This window comes from Punica granatum, chromosome 3 (assembly GCF_007655135.1).
Source record: "Punica granatum isolate Tunisia-2019 chromosome 3, ASM765513v2, whole genome shotgun sequence".
In the NCBI taxonomy this organism is placed as follows: domain Eukaryota; kingdom Viridiplantae; phylum Streptophyta; class Magnoliopsida; order Myrtales; family Lythraceae; genus Punica; species Punica granatum.
The window spans coordinates 29928686-29950813 of NC_045129.1; the positions used below are offsets into that span (position 1 = coordinate 29928686).

The following is a 22128-nucleotide window of genomic DNA, read 5'->3' on the forward strand; positions in this document are numbered from 1 at the left end:
TTTTTCTTTTTCTGGCCAAAACGTTACTTCGCTTGGAAAATGAATTTTCTTTTTCAACACATTTTCTAAAATCTAAGATTTATTAATTTGTGGGGCCAAGAGATCACGTCCTATCAGATTCCGTGTACTAAAGCACCATCTTAAAAGCACTACAATCTGAATTTCCCAAATCCTCTCCTCTCCACATGAATTCTTGACCGTGAAACGTGGCTCAATAGTATTTCCCTACCCTATGCTTTTAAGGCGAATGTATACGTGAAACGTCAACAAGCATTAAATTTGGACAAAAAAAAGTAACAAGCATCTGTAGTAGTTCGATTGGTTAAAACCATATGCAGACGTGCTCGGTTTCTACCGGAATTAGGGTTTATTGCACTTTTGTCATGTGTTCTAAAACCCCAAAGACCCTACATAAAATGCAGCACTTATACTTTATACAAACACTATAATTTTCTTCTCGGGTATAACCGCGATGCTAGTGAAAGGATCGGGATCAAGTATCGTAAAGTTTCGGGGGTAAATAGTGGATAAAGCGGTTCCACATACGACTTGCCCTTTTTGTTAAGTGCCTATGAAGGGACTAGACATCATACCTTTCCCGATATCCAAATCGAGGAAAATTCCAACACCCCCTAGGACCGTCAAGGTTCCGAAGGTTCTTTCTTTTTTTTTTTTTTTTTTTTACGTGGCGCGTGGACTGTTCGTATCGAAATTGTATGTCGCTTACACTTTTTCGGTAATACCAGAAGCACTGTCGTGTTTGTATCATAAGGCCGAAAACGTAAAAGCCAATGTCCGCACAAACAGGAAATATCGATGTTTGTAACCTCCAGAATGCGGGTACCCGTTAAGGAAGGACGTGGAGATTCGGAAATTTTTTTATAATTTATATTACTAAAAAAGAAAAATTGGGGGGGGGGGGGGATTCACAAAATAACCGTGAGTGGTCTCATTGTACTAATGATTGGGAATTAAACTTTTTTTTTTTGTTTTTGTTTTTTTGGGCAATTTTTTGCCTTATTGAGATGGGAAATTCCCTTCCCTCCATCCTATATAGTACAATGTACGGTAAAGATACCCACGCATTCTCCATGGCCGGGACGAGGCCTGTTCACGCCTAGGAGACCACCCCTGCAAAGGCTACATCTCATTATTAGTACGAAACGAAAAGCCGGTATTGATTATTTTATTTAAAATTTATAAAAATAAAACAAAATAAAACTTTTTAAATAAATATTATAAAATAAAAATTGATAAATATCAAGGGTGACCGGCCAAACCGGTGGCTGCGCATGAGAGAGAAAAATCGTTTATATATTCCCTCTTAAAATAGAGGGGTCTCTGAATGTTGTTCTTCGCCCATCCCATCTCTCTCTCTCTCCTTTCTCTCTCTGTGTAATGGCTGTGGAATCGGAGGCTCCGCGGTGTTTCCTCTGCGGCGATCATCGCGGCGTCGAATGACGGCGGAATGCGATCATCGGAGGGGGCCGTCGTCGTCCGTCCTTGTTCTTCTTCTCAGCTCCACGGCGTTTGAGTGAGGTAGAAATCCTCCTCCGGCCGTCCCGGAGAGCTGTTGCGGCAGCTCGATACTGAAGCTCCACTCTCACTTTCTCTCAGTCTAGTGAGAATTTCACCTCCTCAGCTCTCTGTTTCTACTCTCTGTGTGCCGTTATCGCTCTCTGGTACAGCTCGCGTCCAATCTGAGCTCCGATTTCTCTTTTGCTTCCGTATTGTAGTCTCCGCTCCGATCGTTCTCCGTCAATCGGTTGGTTGCGCGAGAAATCGACGATCGTTGCTCAGACGGCTGTTACGACGGTTTCCGGCGAGGGAACTAGAGATTGTGCGCGGTGGAGAGAGCAAGTTATATTCAAAATTTTGAGAAGAATCAGCGCACGATGTTAGATCTCAATCTGAATGTTCTTTCGGTGGCGGAGTCAGCTCACGAAGAGAGTTCCGCTGTGCTCCTGGAGAGACTCTCCGAAGGTTCGGCGATTCAGATGGACGAATCTGGAACGTCGAACTCGTCGGTCGTCAATGCTGACGCCGGCGATGATGACTCTTCCTCCACGCGTGCCACCAGCGGCGGTGCTGATGCGTGCACTCTCAGCTTCGGCATCCTTAAGGTCCATGGAGTAGGAAACGACGCTGCGAAGACGAAGGAATTCTTCCCTCTTAGAGGTGTGGTCGCTGAATCTTCTTCCACGGAGAAGTGGATCGGTCTCTCCTTTGATGGCGGTAACTTCAACACTAACAGAGAGAGTGAGGTGCGGGTGATGCAGCAACCGTCACAGCCGCCGAAGAAGAGCAGGCGAGGTCCACGGTCAAGGAGCTCGCAGTATAGAGGAGTTACTTTCTACAGGAGGACCGGGAGATGGGAATCGCACATTTGGTTAGTAAAATACTTGCTATTTTCGTCAATTTTGGAATTACTTGAGTTGGCAAAATTTTCATCCGAGTCCGCGAGCGGTTGTCTTAGCGTTGAATTTTCCTTTCATTGAATTTCCGATGCGCAGTGAATCCCGTTGAGTTCGGTCAACGTTGACTATCTGTAGATCCATTGAATAGCTGCGGTTTCTCTCTGTTCTTGGGGGGTAGTGATGGTTTCTGGTATCTTTTTTGTTGAATATAGTTTCTTCGATTTAGTTTGTGTAGTCTGATTGGTTTGTTACCTGAATAGTGGATCTTCTGTGTTGTCTTAACGGTATCAAGGTTTTCAGGACAGCTGATTCACCACAATCAGTGCAATACTCACACAATGGGTTGTTGGAATCCTTTCCGTTTTTGTTGAAAGATGCTGCAACTGCCATATTTGACTGCATTTGAACTTTCATTTTAATCCATTTGACATTCCCAGCTTAATTTGCCATAATTGATTGGATTTGTAATTTGATTTTCCTGCAGGGACTGTGGAAAACAAGTATATTTGGGTAAGCACACCGTCCATCCAGTGAACTAAGTTCTGAATTTCGCTGTTCCTGTTGTACCCTTATGCTTTCCGAACTTTGAAATGCTTTAATGAATTCTACAATTTTGTTGTGTTTAGGTGGATTTGATACTGCGCATGCTGCAGCCAGGTAAAAAGAAAACAGTGTATCTAAAGTCTCCTCGTATTTTCAAAGTGCCTTAGTCCAAATCAGTAAACTTTCTCCTATCGATTCATGCACTCAGAGCCTATGATCGAGCAGCTATTAAGTTCAGGGGAGTTGAGGCAGATATCAATTTCAATCTGAGTGACTATGAGGAGGATCTAAAACAGGTAAACAGTCACACTCACTTTCACCTAGTAATGGCTTGATTCTTTCAGCTTTGGATTTGCTTAGCTTTTTTCCTATTTGTTGAATGGCAGATGAAGAATCTGACGAAAGAAGAATTTGTGCACATACTCCGTCGTCAAAGTACTGGCTTTTCAAGAGGGAGTTCTAAATATCGAGGGGTGACATTGCATAAGTGTGGTCGTTGGGAAGCTAGGATGGGTCAATTCCTTGGCAAGAAGTGAGCAACCGGTTTTTGACTAAATCTTTTCGTAGTCTGAGATCTTTCTTTTATCCTGCTAAGTTTTTAGTCCCAAATTTGACCCTTGGAGAGTTGAGCATATATATACGGGGTGCCATCTGAAACCAGTTTCTGGTTAAATCCCAATCAGATTTACTTCCAATCGCCTTACTCTTAGATAAACAATATCTAAGATACCTACATCAAAAAGGAAATGATTGGATAGTTGTTTTCATCGTAAAGATTACAATGCTTGCTTGCAGGTATATTTATCTTGGGCTGTTCGACAGCGAAGTAGAAGCTGCAAGGTCCTAATGATCATGAATAACCTCCTACCTCATAATGGATTAGCGCCCATTCAGTTGTGATCATGGTTCCCATCCAACACGTATTTCCTTTTGATTTTCTGGATATCAGGGCTTATGACAAGGCTGCTATAAGATGTAATGGAAGAGAGGCAGTTACCAACTTTGAGCCAAGTTCTTATGAAGGAGAGATGGTTCCTGGGTCCTCTTGTGAAGGTAGTAACTGATTTCCATTTTGTTATCATTGAATAAATTTTCAATTGATCTGACTAGGTTTTCTGACACTCAATAAATGAGATGTTATCCCTAAAATCTGACTGGATGAGTTTTCTTGTCTACCAATGTAGGTGGTGACCCGAACCTGGACCTGAATCTTGGGATTTCACCCCCTTCTTTTGGTAATGCTTTGAACAAAGTTGAGGGCCGCGCATCATTCCAAGCTGAGCATTATAGCGCACTCTATGGAAGAAACTCTAGGGTAATTCTGTCAAAATCACTTGGTCTTCATTTTTAAATTTATGTGGAAGCAGTTCTATAAATAGTGTCATATTCAAACTTGTATCACTTTCAAGGTGTTTCATTTAGATAGAATATATTGAAGCTCTTGAGCTTGGTAGTCTTGGAAATGCTTTGGCAACATGTGCATACCTTGTTGATGCGTAGAAATATAAAGCATTGGGGCTTCTGTTCTAATTTTCTGACTTATGCAGATGGAGAACGCTGCCGCTGCCTCATTGGGTGGTCCACCTTTTCAGGGGCTAGTTATGATGCAAGGACACACATCGTCATGGAATGGTTGTGCCAGTTTCTTTCCAGCTGAGGTAAATGCACCAATTCAAACATGTAGATGTCCAATTGAGTACCACTTAGCCTCCTTTTTTCGTCAAAATGATTTTGAGATCGCTACTCGAAATACCTTCAAGGAAATGATACTGGTGACCCCTTTGCTTTCTTGGATCAATCAATTGATTGCATCGTCTTAGATCTTGAGACCTTTGACTAAATTGTCTAAGCGATCTTTCTGTCTCTTATTATCATTCAGCCTGATTGAACGAGCTCAATTCCTGATTGCTTCCATGAGAAATTTTACCAAGATACTCATAGCGTGATCCACGAATGAACTTTTAAGGCTGTTGCTGGAATGTCACAGTTTAGGTTGGTTTGGTTGTACTGATAGTTCAAATAGTTAATTCTAAGATAGGCCAAAGACAACCGATGAGCTAAATTCCTGAGTATTGCTAGTTTCGTTGTACCCCTGATAGTCTGAATAGTTAAATAGAATATAGGCCAAAAGGAAAAAAGATGAGTTGAAAATTAAATCGAGAGGTCACTACTTTTAACCTTTGCAGTGCAGATTTGATCTGCATTTAATTTCTCAGATGATACTTGGGCATCAAAAGTGAAATTAAATTGCATTCCATCGGTCATCAATTTGAACTGTATGAAGAAGGTGGTAGTAGAGCACTTGCGTAGGTTGAAAGATATGGAATCGCCAATTATTGTGGAATATTTTTTGAGTTGGCTCAATCCTATATTCTCTTCAGCTGTCATCACGGCTTTCTTGTTCACTGTGAGTTTCTTACTGTATATGCATACATTGACCCATTGCTTAAAACACAGTCTTGAACAAAATAAACGACTTTTCCGATACTTTTCCCAAGACCTGCTGGAGTTCATTTCATACTGGAGATATTGACAATTGTCGTTGTGTGTCATCTAAAGCCAGGAGTGTTTCTCCAACCTTTTGTCTTTCTTGCAGGATAGAGCTAAAGGTCAAAGAATTGAACAAAATCCCTCGGTAGGACTCCACGACTGGGCCTGGCAAGTGAATGGCTCAGTTTGCGCTGCCCCAACAAGGCCATTGCTCCAAGTCTCTGCTGCAGCATCATCAGGATTCTCATTTTCTGTCACTCCTCGCGCGACCGCCCTTCTCCCACCACCACTATCACTATCATCCAACCCAACACCCCATAACCTGTGTTTCTCTTCTTCTTATTCGCCTTCCGGGTCAGCTCCCTCCTCCAACCCCTTTTATCATCACCACCCTCAGGCGAAGCAGCCTCCTCCATGAGATTCTTGCCTTTTTCTCTCTGATACTTTTAAGTGGTACAGTTTGGGTAAATGCAGGAAAAAAGGAGAAGATTTTATTGGGAGTGGGTCTGCAGATTCTTTTGTGTAGTAAAGTAATTCACAGAGGTTTTACTTCATACTGAGAAAAGTTAAAAACTTTCTTCCTGACTCTTTTTTTTTTTATTATTATTTTAAACTACTGTTCAAATGGATTGCTCTGTTTGTAATTTGAGAGTATCACAAGTAAATTTGCTAATGCATTTGCCTATTGATTTTCTGCCTGTCGAATGATCTAATCTGTGACGAAATTTCGACTCGGGAATGCCCCACTAGTCCCCACTAGAGTGGGGGGCCAAGTTTTAGGCTCACTTCTTGCCATGGAGCCCGCAAAGGAGTTGGGGATACTGTTGTCCGAATATCAGATGTCAGATAACTTTCGTGCGTGGCTTCTTGTAGTATTGTGAAGTAGTTCAACATGTCAGTAGAACGGATTGTGGCACCATCCCTAGGCCCAACACTATACAGGGCTAAATGATTGAACCGTCGGCCCAGGCTGACAGGAATCTTACCAGGGCACACGATCAAACATTGAGCCTTCCAGACCCAACAGTCTTTATCATATATCTTGTCCGCATCTCTGGCTATACGCTATAGAAAACTCGCAAAGGCCAAAGATTAGAACCAAAATCGTCAAAACCCACCTTCCGATTAGGGACGTTCATGAGTTTCTGTAAACGGGTTGACCCTATTTGGACCCTAATAAGTAATAAAAGGGTTTTCTCCGTTGGGTCATGAGAAGGGTATAGAAATTTTTCGTCAAAATCCTATAAGGTTTGGGAAGGATCTTGTATTTGACATCAAAACCCATCCCAAACCCGTTATACTAGAAATTACTAGAATACCCTCATCCATTTGTTAATTTTAGAAAATACCCTTCAATTAAGAGTTCATGTATAAATCATGACCCTTATTGTTGCTTCCTCAGCCCTCTCCACCTCTTTCTATTCCCTCTGTTTTCTTTGTCCTCGCCGCTGCTTCCTCAGCCCTCTCTACCTCTTTCTATTCCCTCTGCCTTCTTTGTCCTTGCCGCACTCATGCGTCACCCTAACCGTTACCCTTCTATTATGGCCTCTCATCACCAGTCAAGCACTGATTTTCTCGAGCTATCACCTTATCACACCATTACCCTTTTGTTTATATTCTTCTATAATGCATATGAATGCATTAATGGTAAAGAAGAGTTTTCGACGAAAACCCGTTAATTTAGTGGGAAGGGTTTTTATTTTTTTTTAAACAATTTATTAACAGGTTTGGAAAGGGCCTAAATGTGAACCCATTCTAAAAGGTCTAAATTTAGGAAATATCCAACCGTCCCAAACCCTGCCAACGAATATCCTACTTCCGATCAATAGGTGTCACGGCAGCTTCACTTCGAACTTTTAGCATTCGTTCATGTTATTCGATACACCATGGTCCCCTTTTCTGTAAAGCTCGGACTGATAAACCCATCCAGTTACATTTCCAAAAATAAAGTAAACCCATCCTGTATATATTACATAAACGAGCCATTGCGGCTTTGAGGCTTTTTTTTTTATGAATAAAGCATAATATTAATAATAATTGGAAGATACAACATCTGAATTTAGGTTTGGATATCCTTGGAACATACATAAAGAGGTAAAAGTTGACTTTGAGCCAAATTGGCCTAAGTCATGGGCGAGGGTGTTATCCGACCTTGGAATCTAGGAACATATCCAGTCTGAAAAACTATTAAGAGTATAGATAATATCCGAAACTATGCTCCTAATTTCCCACGAAGAGTTGTATGGGTGCAAAATGACATCGACTAGTATCAGAACATCACAACGTAACCAGATCTTTGGCTCTTCCTTTCCTGCCGCAATTGAGAGTGCTAGGAGTGCTGCTCGAGCCTCTGCTTGGATTGATGTGTCATCTTGAGAGGATTGGAACCATGAAATGGTTGGAGGACTATGTGGATGATGTAGGACCCCTGAGAGACATGATCTACTGGTGCTCTAAGCTGCATCCGTGTTGATAATGCTCCAGTCAAGTCCTGTTAGTTCTTGTGCAGATTCAAGTTGCAGGGATGGTATAGATGAGCTCCCTTCTTGCTTTTCTGAGTTGTGTCCTCTTCTGTTGTGCTCCATGAAGCAATCTTTGATTCTCTTGATGGTTCTGTAGAGGTCTCCTGGTTTTCCTATATGCAAAACATCATTTCGTGAGTTCCACAATTGATATAAGATAATAGCAACATAAAAGGAAAAACCGATTTTATTAGAGGCGTTTGTATTCAATGTCCTAGGCGGGCAGGCAATGAAGTTTATCAAATCCTCGATGGATGTATATGGGATAACACTTGACTGTAAGTCCTAGGGTGATTCCCTTCAAGCAACACGTTAAAAGATACAACCTCTGTAGAGATGATCGGGTTTATCAGAATTGGTTTGGCAGAGAGGACACGGGGTGTTCTCTTCACTAAACTAGAAGAGGCATTCACTAGCAATTCTCCAGAGATGGAGTTTGAAACGTTCATGGATTTTCAGCTTCCAAATTGCTTTCCATGCAATTCTATTATTGCTTTGGAATCTATTCTGCTGATCTATAAGATAAAAGAATTTGACTGAGTGTTTCCCTGATGTGTTTGGTGTCCATTGTGCTGCATCTTCATAGTCCTCCTGGGGTATGTGGATTATGAGAATTTTCTCCACTGTGCTTTGCTCGAAGAGGTTTGTGAGTAATGGGGCGTTCCATCTCTTGGGGTTGAGAAGCATTAGATCGCATACCTTTAGCTCCGAGTTAGGGGCTATATTTAAATTAGGGGACAGCTTGCGATCTTACGTACCTGTGATCCGTGGGTTGAGCCAAACTGAGATGGATGAGCCATTTCCTATAGTGAAGCATGTACTTACTTGTATAGTGTCCTTGTACTGTTGAAGTCCTTTCCAAATTGGCGATGAAGAGGAGTGGTTGGATGAATTGAGAAAGCTACTGTACTTCACCCTAATAGCTCTACCAGCTAGGCTATTGTTTGTTCTTGTTAGAGACCAAGCTGTTTTGGAAAGCATTGCCTTGTTCGAGTCTTCAGCCCTTCGGAAACCAAGGCCTCCTTCTGATTTTGGCTGGCAGATAGTATCCCGATCCTTGGGGGCGTAGTAGCTTCCTTCATCGTTTGTTGTGCCCCACCAGAATCTTTTTTTCACTTTGTCTATGGTGTTTAATGTGGATTTAGGTAGCCGAAACAGTGATATGGTGTATATGGGGGTATTGTTGATCAGAATGGCTCTTCCCGCCTAAGAAATTGTCTTTGCCTTCCAAGAGGCAAGCTTGCGTTTAATCTTATCGATGAGGAATTGGAAGGATTCCTTTCTTTTCCTTTTGACGAACGGCGAGTTCCCCAAATATGGCATCCTCCTTTAATTTCCTCATGCCAAGGATGATTTTGCATTTCTTCTTGTGTCCGTCGGGGTATTCCTGGAGAAGAAGAGGCCTGATTTGGAGCAGTTGACTTCTTTGCCTGACCAGGAGTAGAATTTGTCGAGTATGCTCTTGACATTCCTAATATTTGCTTCTGTTGCTTTCGAGAGAATGAGTAGGTCATCTGCAAACATTAAATGTGATATCTGTGGACCTCCCTTACTTATTTGAATGCCCTTGATGTCACCATTGGATTTTACCCTATAGAGGAGCCGATACAGTATTTCCATCGATATTACAAAGAGGTAAGGTGAAATAGGATCTCCTTGTCTAATACCTCTGAATGGTGAAAAATGACCATGGGGCGAGCCGCTCAGTAAAATAGAGAATGTGGATGTTGAGATGCATTGGTAAATCCATGATATGAAAGTTGAGTGGAATTCGAGTTTTAAAAGGATCTTAACTATAAAGCTCCATTCTAGCTTGTTAAAGGTCTTCATGAAGTCGATTTTCATCCCATCCATCCTCTACACACTTTTGTCTTTTTCATTGTGTAGAGGATTTCTTGAGCAAGTAGCCTATTTTCATTTATCCATTTTCCCTCAATGAAAGAGGTTTGGTTCGGGGAGATGATCCTGTTGAGAAGTGGTTTAAGTCTATTTGAAATGACTTTTGATATGACCTTGTTGCAAACATTGCACAAACTGATGGGTCTGAAGTCTTTGAAGGTAGAGGCTCCCTCGGATTAAGGAATGAGGCAAATAAAAGTGATGTTCCACTCTTTGAGAGTATGGCCCAAGATGAAGAAGTTTCTTATTGCTGATAGTAATAGAGGCTTAACTGTTTCTCCGTAGTGTTTGTAGAACAGGAAGGGAACTCCATCAGGTCCTGGGGCTTTTAGGTTTGGAATGGAATTTAAGGCCATCAAGATTTCCTTATCTTCTGTAGTTTGGACTAGCCTCTTGTTTTCGGTTTCTGTGATGGTTTGGCTTATCAGGTCTTCCATGCCATTTGGTATCACCAGTTGGGAGGTGTTGAAGATGTCTTGGAAGTTCTTTAGAAAATAATTGCCTACCCCTTCCTGATCTTGGCACCATTCTCCGTCGTCATCCTTGATGGTAGATATGTGGTTTGATCTTCGTCGGATGACAGTTGAAAGGTAGAAGAATTTTGAATTTCTGTCTCCGTCTTTTAGCTATAACTCCCGCGATTTCCGGCGCCATATAATACCTTTCCTCACTAGATTTTCTTCCAGCTCTGCAATTAGTTTTTCCTCTTCGTCTTTGGTTTCGGGAGTTAGGTCTTTCCCTTGAATTTCTTCCAATTTCCTCATGATTCTTGCAATGTTAGGCATCACAAAATCCAAAAACTTATTTGTTCCACTTCCTAAGGTCTTTCTTGACGAATTTGATTTTGGAGGAGAGCTGATCAGCCTTTGATCCTAGCACTACTTTATTTCGGGCATTTTTAACAATGGCTTTACTAGAATAGTCTCGGGTCCAAGCTTCCTCAAATCTAAAAGGTCTAGGTTTGTTTGAAGACTCCATCCATAGAAATTCTTCTTGAGCTTCCGTGGGACCGACGTAGGAAGTTGTCCTCTGTGTCAGCTTCTTTCCCCTTTTAGTCTACAATGGTAAGGAGATGTCTTGTCTGCGCCGTAGAATTCTTCAGTAGCATTGATTATGGTGTATTGTCACTGTCACTCGGCTGAATCAGGTTTGAATCGGGTTGATGGGAGTAGCTTGTGTGCCCTAATTTTTGGGAATTTATACCCTTGCTGGAGTTTGGGGAGGAAGGTTCTGATTGTGGGTAGTGGATAGCCGTTAGGGTCGTCGGCAACAGCGGTGGTGTTTCGGTGACCTGCGGCAGGAGGATGTCTGTCTAGTTGTCGAAGCGGAACCACGAGCCATATAGGTTCAAGGGTGCTGGGGTCTCTAAGGTGCAATGAGATTGATCGTATCCCAGGATGCCGCAGTCATAGCAGAAGGTCTTGAGGTATTCATACTTGAAGAAAACCCAGGTAGGAGTCCCCTTCTTTCTGTTGATTCTTCGTCCAGGGCATAGCGGGTTGCTGACCGGAACTTGGATCAGGGCTCTTGATGTGACATACCACTTTGGAAGGGACAGAGTATCCTTCTAGTCGATCTCGAGGACCTTTCCTGCCTTTTCTGCAAGTCTGATGATGTTCGTCTTAGAGAGTAGCTCAGGGGGAATGCCTCAAATCTGTATCCATAAGGTAATTGTCTCAAACTTAATTTCTTCCAAAGATAATCCCTTATCCCAGCTGGTGATCATCATGTGTGCTCCCTGGATGGACCAAGCTCAGTCTCTCTCGACGTGTAACATGTCCCTCTTGTCTCTGAAAAGACGGATTAGGATATCATGTGTACTTTTTGGGTGATATTGTGACTCCCTGTTTGATATTCCATGCTTGTAAGAGTCTGGGAATGACTGCTTTCAGTGGTAGTGGTTTGAAGCCGAATGGTTTTATGAGGAGAGTTAGTGGGATTTCTTCCTGAGCTTCTGTTTCGTTTGACTGGAGGTCAAGGATTTCCTGACTATGGTTCATGGATATTTGTTTGCTGAAGATTTCAGCTAGGGAAGCATCCAAGTCAGTGTTTTCCATTGTTGGTGGTGGGGTGTCCTGTAGTTGTAGGAAGGCTTTGTGCCGGATTGAGGGGTAGAGACTTTGCAAGGGATTGATGGTCACTTGTTGAGCAGCTAGTTTGTGTGCTGTGGGGTTGATGGACAGGGTAATAAGAGTTCTTATGGTTAAGTACAGGAGGATGGTTGGGGAGTAAATACAGTGGAGACTTGTTTGTTGCTAGGATCTCTGGTCTGGCTATGTGTTAAATTGAAGTATCTGACATTCTTTTGAACCTTCGAGGATTGATGTTTTTGCCGTTAAATGGGTAGTTGGAGGTTCACAAGTGCTTGCATTGATAGATTTCCTGTGCCGGTTGCTCCCTGTAGTATGTGCAAATTAGAACTCTTTATTGTTTGAATGATGCAGGCTCAGAAAACTCTTTTCTGTTGAAGCTTTGAGCAGAAGAGGGGCGAAAGAGAGAGAAGAGAAGGAAGCTTCCAACTAAGGGAAGAAAGAGAAGCTTTGCTTAATTCCCACTCTTCTCAACAGTGTGATGGTGGGAATGGGACTCCATTCATGAATTAACTATGAGATTATCTAATATACTGGCAGGCCACGGTTTTGCTATTAAGTACAAGATCTATCTTATATTTTAACCCATACAACCAATTCGAGTAACTCCCATAGATCATGTACTCGTACATGTATATGGTACCGGGAGAGCAGACTCGCAGATGGAGACACGGAGGAAACGGGCATCTTATGAGTGACAAATTAACATTTTCGAACTTTTAAAAAGCATATACGTATATTATGTTCAGCAGATATATCCAACCCTTTACATAGATCAGCCAAAACGAGGATATATGCTTCATATATTTCAGGAGATAGTCCCAGTCACAGAGAGCGCCAAAACGTACACATCACCATTATATCAGAGCTCACTTCTCACATGAACTCTTCATCTTATAGCCCACATAATATTTGGCATCTATCTACCTTATCTACGAGGCGGTAAGACCCAAACTAGGCAGAAGGTGCTGCTGAGAGCAAGCGCATTTTACCTAGAAAAAGAGAACGGGCGCAACACCCTCGACCGTATCACCTGTAAGCAAAAATGATGACAAAGACGTCAAAAACTTTCCACCCAAAGAGCTGGAATAAGACTATTTAATACTCTAAGAGAAATGCCAAACACGATAACAGGTTTACAACTAAAGCATTAAAGTCCTCATGGTGATATTGTGCATCTGTTAAAAGAGGGGCTGGAATGGTCATGGTGATCAAGTTGTATGGAGCACAACACAACTAAGTTGATGCAACTTCCGAACAGCGAATCAATCAAACCCATATTTCACAGATTAACAAGTAGGAATTCAAATCCAAGCCATATGAGTATCAAACAGTTAGACTTTTCCCAGCTGAATCATGACTAGAAAGTTAAAGCTTATATGTACCTGCAGGATCCCAGAAAAGCAACATCTTTTAGGAGTTCTGGGCGTCCAAAGAAGTGGCCTCCAAAAGCCTATTCTCCCTTCCCCTTCTCAAGTGGGCCAACGAATCACACAAGGATTGCTGCTTCTTTTTCAAGCCAAAACCACTGCCAGCGGCCGAAAAATGTCCAACTGTCCAACTCAACATGACATCACATCCCAAATGTTCTACCATATAAGTCCCCTGAGCTGGGCATCCGAAACTTCGACTCCTCGTAGCCATTAAACAACTTGTTGATCCCCAGTCTCTCGTTTCTAAGGAGCTCAGCCATCACCATACCATTTCCACCACCCTGCATCTCATTCCACCCATTCCAGTGGCCATTCGACATGACCGAGTTCCTTCCTTGTTGGAAGGATGACAGCTGTGTGTAATTTAAATTTCCCATAGGTGACTGGTCCAAAATTCTGGACGGTACACCATAGGAGTCCCCATGAGAAGTATAACCAGCCCCAATGTCATAACCCAAGCTCTGGTGAGGAGATGCCGACCTTTGTGTCAACAAGTCCAGTCTAGAATCATTTTCGAAAGCTCGTAAATGTTGAGGGAAAGATCTAATATCAAAGCCAGGGCTGGCAGGGCCACCAGCCTGAAGTCTCCCTTTTCCGACTGCCAAAATAGCAGGATCCATGAACTCAATATCTGCAGAGCCGCCTATACTATTACCATTCGGTTGAGGCTCTGTATTCCTCAAAAATGGGGGCACATCTAGTAAACGATTGCCTACAAGGAAAAAAAAAAGCATAATAATAGTCATCTAAGTATTGCCATCTACTGAAAAAAATTATTTTATATATATATATAGGCACACAACATTTTTAATGCTGCATACCAGTCAACATGTCTGAAGTCTGATCCACTCTCTCATGACTAGAAAACCCAGGAGGGGGTGCTTTGCTTGGCACTGAGAAACCAGGTGGAGCTGAAATTTGAGATCTTGAAACTGCATGAGACAGTTTGTTTAAGGTAAGGCCAAAAATGCTGAGACCCAAAAGAGTACTTGAGCTATACTCTCTTTTAGGGTCCATGCAAGATCATATTCAGTGCAGTAGATACTAGGCAAATAATTCCCCCTTAAAACTTTTAACCACAACATCCTGAAATGTTATCCACTTTGCGACCAGCCTACGCCAATATAACCAAATTATTTTGCAACCTCAACTAGAGAATACATCAGAAATTATGGAAAATTTAGTGCATTATACAAATTCACCCAACATTTTCTAGATAGAAAACTTGGCGACATTGGAAAATAAAATCGACTCACCAGAAGTCTTGTTAATAGCATATTGACTGCCAGCAAAATTGCCAATTTCTGCCGAACTTCTAGAAGGAAAGTCATTACCAATCCCGAGCTTATGTAAATGAAACTCCTTATCTTCACCAATCGATCTGTTTCTTGGAAGCTCTCCATAAACACCAAAAGGCAGCTCAACATCAAAAGGCTGACTAATTGATTCCTCCTGCCTAGCGAAAGAGAACCTAGACTGCGTGTTGCTTTGGACTTTCCAATTATTTGCAGCATTGATGGAACCTTGCTGCTTATCAGTTTCACCCAACAACTTTGCCAAATTATGTGGTGACGGCAATGAGTCATTCCAAGGGTCGAAATCCAAAGACAATATATTTGAGATTATGCTGCTCTCTCCAACATCTGAAGCACCATTCCTTTGACAATCTGTAGCATCACTTTGCGATGCTCCACTATGCGTGGCTCTTACAAAGGACTGCTCAACATTCATCTGTAAAGCAGCAGAATTAAGCTGGGAGTTTCCAGCATGCCCACTTGGTATTACTGAACCACTTGACGCATGGACAAAACCATTACTCTGGCTATCACTGTAAACACCACGAGGTCGCAACGAGTTGGAGGCGAACTTCTCCGATAGATGAAGTGGAGATATCGAATTTGACGAATAAACCTTATGGCCAGTAACTTCTGGATCTTGTAATCTTTGACTATCAAAAGATAGTACATCATCTTCGACTTGAGGGTATATATTGGGCATCTTATCTGTACCAGTTGACTCATCTCTAGATGGAACTGCTTTTCCAATCCCTGGTGAAGCCAAAGACTCCTTATATTGCTCTTCACGAAGCTGTTGGTGCGAATCTTGGTTCTCTGGTGATCCAATAAAATGCGGATCAGACACCAAAGACTTGGATATAAGCGCACCTGATGGCTCGTGCTGAACACTCCCATTGATTCTCAATGATGCCATATCACAACTCGAGTTCTGAATCTTATTCCCTTCTGCTTCTACAGGACTACTTGAAAGTTCCATCGGACCATCATCATTTATTGGCATATTACTGCCTATGCTACTGTGCTTGTTGGAAGAAACACAAGCTTGCCTGCTACCTTTAGTAGTAGAAGCCAGAGATCCATCTTGCTCGCCACATTTATCAAATGAAGAGAACTCAGAATCCAGGTCAGATTGCCAAGCCAAAGCACTTGAAGAGTCCACTCTATTTTTAGAAAAAACATTATGACTTGCATCATTTATAGGAGGCCTTTTAGGAGCATCAGTGTGCGACACAGCAGCTTCACTGGCAGTCCCACCAGCTGGATCAGCCTTGTGTTTAGAAGATCCATTAGAGCATTCAGAACTGGCAACTTGAGATGAGCAACTCAAAGCACGAGCTCCCCTGGAATTCACAATATTTATATTTATTTACTTAAAATGTAGAAATGAGGCACAGGAAAACAACATTTTCAGTAAGCTAACACTTAGTTGATTGACTTGACTTAGAGACGCAGATAAAAATAATGGAATGCGACCAATAATGAAGTTAGAATCCCAATCAAAACTGGCATAAAGTGATGAAGAAGATCCAAATGCAGAAAGAAATTGTCCTCAAACATACCAAGAGGCTGCAGCTGGAAGAACCATGGATCTACCATGGCTTCCATTAGGAGGAGAACCTTTAACAGTTGCTGCACCCTGCATTGCACCCTGCATTAAAAAGTAAAATAAAATAGTCTTGCAAATTGATCAACCTTTTCCTCAATTAAAACGGGATATAACATATCATGCCTACCAACAAAATAAGCATAAACAAACATTAAGATTACGGATAGCAGCTATGATAATTTCAGGAATTCATCATATTCCCAGGGTAACTCCCTGATTTGGATGGTAGAAGCCAAAAAGACAATGGCAAAGATTTCAAATGGAATAAGCTAGGCCAATATATGTTCTAGAAAAACCGACAATGGTCCTAGCTTTTAAAAAACAGTCTTTTGCAGAAACAGAAGACAACCTACAACAGCAGACAGTTGCTGTCAGAAAAGCTGCTGCTTCAACAGACCATGATGCTCATCACCCACACCACTGACAGCAGCCAGATTCTAATCACCCAGTGGGCCGGAGCCACCAGGTTCAGCCTAACCAAAATTTATTTAAACATAATAGATACAGATCAACCCACGTGGGTTGCAGTCTCGCCTGCTCAAGGCTGGCCAGACCTAAGCAAGAATCAAAGTGGGCGAGTCCTGATGACATGCTGCCCAAACCCAAACGTTATGTCTCAATTCTCAGCTGGACAATCTAAGACAGACCAATCTCAAAGGTAATGATAGCAGTGGCAAGGGTCCATTGCGCAGCAGCAACAATGGGAATGACCATAAAGGACGTGGTCAGGCTGCTACTGATATATTTAGTCCAAGCAAAATTGAGAATTGTTCCCAGTTCACCAAAAGACGGTAAATAAATTATATTTCCACACGTCAAGGAATATACATCAAAAACTAGAAGTAAACTGCAGGTGAGAATATAAACCTTACATTCAAAGCATTCTTTAAAATAGGTTTCCCTGGAGAAGCAGTGGTCCCATTGCAGTAATCATCAAGAGGTGGTGGCAATATATTGCCTGATCGCTTCTGCGTAGTATTCACATTTGCAGTAATTTGCTGAACTCTACTCCTTTATAAAGAAAAGAAAAGGGTGAAGACTGTTTAGTTAGCTACTTCATGATGCCAGATGATATCAACCTGCCTCTTTAACACTGCGAGAAAAAAAGCTCAAGCTAAAACTATCAACACACCTGGTGTAAGCAGATATTATTTCATCTTTGGTGAAGCTATCCTCCTGAGACCCAACCTCATGCAAATATAAACAGTCTGGGTTGTTGCAGGGCTGGCTCAACCATAAGTTAGAAAATTAAAAAGAATGTAGACCAACCAAAACCTGAATAAAGCTACTCAAAAACCAAAAAAACGAGAAAATGCTTCAATTTCAGTGCATACCACATTTCTTAGCCATGCATGACAGTACTTTGTGGTTCCAAAGCAAGCCCTGAAACATAGCAACATAAAGTATCATCAGTTACACATGCAAAATGCAACACAGATGCGATCTGAAAAGCAATAATGGGAAAGTAGATTTTCAGTTTACAGAAAAGGGAAATACCTTAACAGCCTACCCTCCAATGCATATCCATGTACAGACTGAATACAGCGAATAGCTTCCTCTTCTTTGGAGTAAGTAATATATCTGTGGACAAGAATATAGCAGGAAACATAAGGTTAAGTACCTTTTATGAGAGTAAACTAAAAGAACATTACACAATAAGCGTGACAAGCACCAAAAAATGTCATCAGATTAAACATGAAAAACATCTCAAGAAAACTTGAGGTTCATCAACCAGAAAAAATGAACTGAATGAAAATCGAATAAGCGGCTATCAAACAAAAACAGTGTCCTCAAAAAGCACCTACTATGAGCCAGACTAACGAGTTAATAACTCGCCTCTACTTCCAAAAGTGCCAACAAATGTACGCTGTAGATCCATGCAAAATTAAGATGTAGGAAGTTATGAAACTCATGGACTTACACACTGCAGGTGTTGTTCGGGAATTGTTGAATTACACCAGCAGCTGTCCGAGACATAGACACTTTAAGCACCTTCCCATACTGGCCAAAATATTCTTTACGCTGGAGAATCTGCACAAGGACACATATATATATGTACAGATATTACTAATATATACTAAGTCTGATAGTAACGAGACTTGTTCCAAGAAAACAAGGGCAGAGTGAGGCAAAAGCACATGGTACCCACATCTTCATCCGCCAAATTAAGCGGCAATCCAACAACGTATACAAGATTCCGTTGAATCACCCGAACACTGCTAAGCTGCTTCCTCCCTTCTGATGCTTTCGGCTTCGGCTTTTGTGATTTCATTTTTTTCTCCATGTTAATTTCAGCCACCAATCTGCTGTGAAAAATATATATATTCAGAGAAGACATGGGGTAAAAGATGAACTATAGATATTCATGCCAAATGATTCGCACCTCTCGCATTTTGAAGCCGTTCCTACAATCTTCTCTTTGTCATAAGGGGTACGGCATGCTGGACAGCGCCCCTCTGTCTCATCCTTCTCTGCCATCCCCATAATGTGATGCCAGCACCATACACAGATCTAAAAAATTGAACATTTCTACCAAGATTAGGTAACAGAAGAAACCATCAAAAGAAAAATGATTCTATAATCAACAAACAACCAACGAGTAAAAATTATAAGCTGGACTCTAAAACAATTACACAAGAAACAAGCCACTGCTACCCCATCCTCTTGTACATTCACATAACTTTCCTACCTAATATATTTTAGCCGTAATCAGCTCCATCATGACTGACAAGGTCAATTATCAAAGCTTTTATGTGAATCATAAAAGAGCTACTACACAATTAAATCAGAGAGAAAATACTTCAACAGTGTAACAGATGTGCTCATGAGCGAAATTTGTCTCTGCAAGTGAGCATCTCATCTCGACATTAAAAAGCACAAAAAATTTAGAGAGCAGTTTAACCCACAAAAGCATTTTAATAGAAGGTTAAAAAACGAATAAATATGTCAAATCCAGCTATCTCAACTTTTCCGTAGCCACCTATCTAGGAACATGCAAAAGTTTCTCTTGCAAAGGGGGTAATAAGGGCACACAAAAATGAAAAACGACAGTGGCCTAGTTCTAAGTGATATTTTGTTTGCACATGTCAGAAGAAGTGGGGTGGAAAACATATACAACATAGATCACTAACGTAAAGAATTATCAAGTACAACAGCTCTGAGGTGTACATTGTTGGGGGAAAAAAAACCCTTTAAGTTCCGAACATATTTGACTATTAGGGAAAGAGGGAATAATAGAACAATGCACAACATAGAGAAAGGGACAGAGGTATTTTCAAACCTCATAACCACATTTGCAAGGCTTCAACTGCTGATCAGTCAAATCCATCTCCTCAGCGCAGAGAGGGCAGGTCTTCTCACCGTCGTCACACATGGTTTCTCTGAACTGTTCGACAACAATACAAAGAAACGCCATTATTCAGTCAGTAGAACTGGATATGAGTGATAAACCCAAAGAGCAATTATACATTGATTTAAAGTAATACATCACAGTGAACTACCATGTACCCGTATTCCTAGTATCTACTCAAAATTGCCATAAGAAACACAGAGCACTGGCTAAGAAAAAAAGCAAGATGATAAGCAAAATTCAACATTCAATCAGATCAAGCTACAAACAGTATTAAGTCCAACAATCTCTTCAGATTTTCTGCAGCAACGATTGTACCCTCATCTTATCCTCAATTTGTTTAATATACGAAATCCCTAACTGACCGATCCGCCGTGCATCATCCACTCCCAGTACACATTAAAAGATGATCGAAAAACGCTTCGAAAATTTCATGAACAGATAAAAAACCATCGCCACTCATCAAATCAAATCGAAGATCGAGGCAATCAATCAATCCGCAAAAGGAGTACGGAAAAGCTCAGGAGACGCGGACTCTGCGCATCAACCTAATCAGCTCCGGCCGCATGCAACCGAAAAAAATTTTAAAAAAATCGAGAACAGGAAATCGGAAAGCAGGCACGATCGGAATTCCACAGCCACGAGAGATTCAACAAGAATCGCAAAGGAAACCCGATCCTAACCTCACAAAATCGAAACGGAAGGAAGGAAAAGAGAAGATTAGGGATCTCGGAGGTCAATTCGGGGGTATTGCAATGGATTAGGGTTTGAGATGAAGGGGTTAAGGGGGACGGGAGACTTACAGGATGATCGAGAGGGGAAAGGAGGAGAGAGAAAGCGGGGCTCCTTGTGAGGATGAGATTGAGAGAAACGCACGATGGAGAGAGAACGAGCGAGCGACAGCAGAAGGCAAAGACAAGAGAGAGAAAGAAGGAGAAGAAGAAATCACAAAGCCGACCCTTTTATTAAAGAAAGAAGGGAGAGAGGGGTGTTTTGGCTTATTTGGCCCACCCCAGGCTTATAGGATGCGACGCGTGAACGCTCGCGCTCGACCGTCTGATCGGAATTCGACGGTGATGCCCGGCCCTGGTCGAATTTGGGAGAGCTGCCAGTACGAAAGAAACGAGAGTTGCGCCGGGTACGGTGTCACTCTCCGTAACTGCAAAATTTTTATTATATTGGAAAATCGTATTGGGGACAACTAATTCAATTAGAACTAATTCGGTCCATTAAGCGTAAACCTCAGGGCATGAATTTTCAGGGTTTTACAGCACTCGGAACCAAAATCGAGGAGGCATTGTTTAACGGAAATAATATCGAACTGCTTGAACCAACCGACGTTATCCTTAGTGGACCGACCCTCAGACAAGGTCTCGGTTCGATCGAGTACCGTGACTGGTGAAATCGATGCTATGGAGTTTTATCCTGTAATGAATCGATTTGGTTCTAACTAGATTAGTTAGAGAATGAGCTTTTGGATACTATGGTGTTTTATTTAATTTAATTTATCTTAATTAATTCTAGCTGAAAAAATTAATTTAATTAACTAACACCATTCTCACGAGTGACATTATTAACAAAATTTATCAATCACCTTCAATATAATAATAATAAATATATAAAAGCCGAGGTACGAAATGTGATTATGCCACTTAACGAAACTTTAGAACCCTCACCTCAGCTCCATGTAAATTGTCTTTTCAATTTCAAATAAATGTATCTTTTACTATATTTTTTTTAATGTTATAATCATCGAATTTTTAATAAATGTTTGTGTTATTTGTATGTGATAATATATAATAAATTTTTTTCTGAAAAACAATGCTTTATTGATAATTGAAAACAATTCCTTGATATATGTCATTCTTTTTTAATTCAATGTACGATATATCCAATAACTAGAAGATATGAAAATTATCAAAAGATGGTGTAGCATAATAGCGCATGCTCTCGCCTAACAACTACGAGGTTAGAGGTTCAATACCCGGAGAGACTACTCGTGCCGCTTTATTAAATATTAGGATTTTTATTTCATTAAACTAAGCTCATGGGCCTCACTTGTAACATAAATAAAAGATATGAGAACTCATTTTACACATCACATACCCACTCATTATAGTTTTTCTTACACCCTAATCCCTGCATAGTATATGTTCAATATAAACATGTTATTATCTATTAATATATATTTATATGTTTTGCATTTTCATTATTTTCATTATATATTTGTTATTACGATTTTTATTTTTTAATTTCACTCACAATTTACAGTGTTTATTATTTTGTTTGTAGAATGTAGTTTTATAGTATACTAGCTTTTTTACCCGTGCTATGCACGTATTATTGGTTAGAGTGGTTATTTTTAGATGGTTTTAAAATTTTTGACATCACAATTGAAATGTTCATTAAGTTATATATATTCTTAAATTGAAAATATTCAAATTTTAATGCATACAATAACAAATTAAGGATAGTTTAAAA

General features: G+C 41.0%; 2 protein-coding genes across 8 annotated transcripts; one reads left to right on the top strand and one right to left on the bottom strand.

The window, feature by feature from the left end:
• The first annotated feature begins 1347 nt into the window (after positions 1-1347).
• Positions 1348-6148, top strand: LOC116201800 (ethylene-responsive transcription factor RAP2-7). 2 transcript variants are annotated; one of them, XM_031533211.1, is made up of 11 exons: positions 1348-1621; positions 1737-2389; positions 2902-2927; positions 3044-3074; positions 3169-3256; positions 3347-3492; positions 3756-3800; positions 3910-4013; positions 4145-4275; positions 4508-4618; positions 5557-6148. In XM_031533211.1, exons 2-11 carry the CDS (start codon positions 1896-1898, stop codon positions 5866-5868), a joined length of 1488 nt encoding a protein of 495 aa, XP_031389071.1. In that variant the 5' UTR covers positions 1348-1621; positions 1737-1895; the 3' UTR covers positions 5869-6148. The 2 variants fall into 2 exon arrangements, with proteins under 2 accessions (XP_031389071.1, XP_031389072.1); XM_031533212.1 differs by lacking the exon at positions 3756-3800 and having other exon boundaries at positions 1348-2389.
• Positions 6149-12678: 6530 nt separating this feature from the next.
• LOC116199631 lies at positions 12679-20607 on the bottom strand. Of its 6 annotated transcripts, none has more exons than XM_031530075.1 (14): positions 20451-20607; positions 19579-19683; positions 18682-18809; positions 18448-18601; positions 18220-18329; positions 17796-17879; positions 17633-17681; positions 17431-17522; positions 17171-17303; positions 16252-16340; positions 14651-16032; positions 14216-14326; positions 13347-14106; positions 12679-12994 (listed from the first exon to the last, which is right to left on the bottom strand). In XM_031530075.1, the coding sequence occupies exons 2-13, from the start codon at positions 19669-19671 to the stop codon at positions 13535-13537; spliced, it is 2997 nt and encodes a 998-aa protein (XP_031385935.1). In that variant the 5' UTR covers positions 19672-19683; positions 20451-20607; the 3' UTR covers positions 12679-12994; positions 13347-13534. The 6 variants fall into 6 exon arrangements, with proteins under 6 accessions (XP_031385935.1, XP_031385934.1, XP_031385931.1 ...); XM_031530074.1 differs by having other exon boundaries at positions 18448-18604; XM_031530071.1 differs by having other exon boundaries at positions 17171-17309; positions 18448-18604.
• Between the last annotated feature and the right edge of the window lie 1521 nt (positions 20608-22128).

Excerpts from the sequence above, each read along its gene's own strand:
- LOC116201800 (XM_031533211.1), top strand. The coding sequence starts at position 1,896 with ATGTTAGATCTCAATCTGAATGTTCTTTCGGTGGCGGAGTCAGCTCAC. Across the intron at positions 2,928-3,043 it reads TGGAAAACAAGTATATTTGG|GTGGATTTGATACTGCGCAT; the intron begins GTAAGCACACCG and ends TGTTGTGTTTAG. Across the intron at positions 4,014-4,144 it reads TCCTGGGTCCTCTTGTGAAG|GTGGTGACCCGAACCTGGAC; the intron begins GTAGTAACTGAT and ends CTACCAATGTAG.
- LOC116199631 (XM_031530071.1), bottom strand. The coding sequence starts at position 19,671 with ATGTGTGACGACGGTGAGAAGACCTGCCCTCTCTGCGCTGAGGAGATG. Across the intron at positions 18,330-18,447 it reads TTAATTTGGCGGATGAAGAT|ATTCTCCAGCGTAAAGAATA; the intron begins GTGGGTACCATG and ends GTCCTTGTGCAG. Across the intron at positions 17,880-18,219 it reads CCGAACAACACCTGCAGTGT|ATATATTACTTACTCCAAAG; the intron begins GTAAGTCCATGA and ends TCTTGTCCACAG.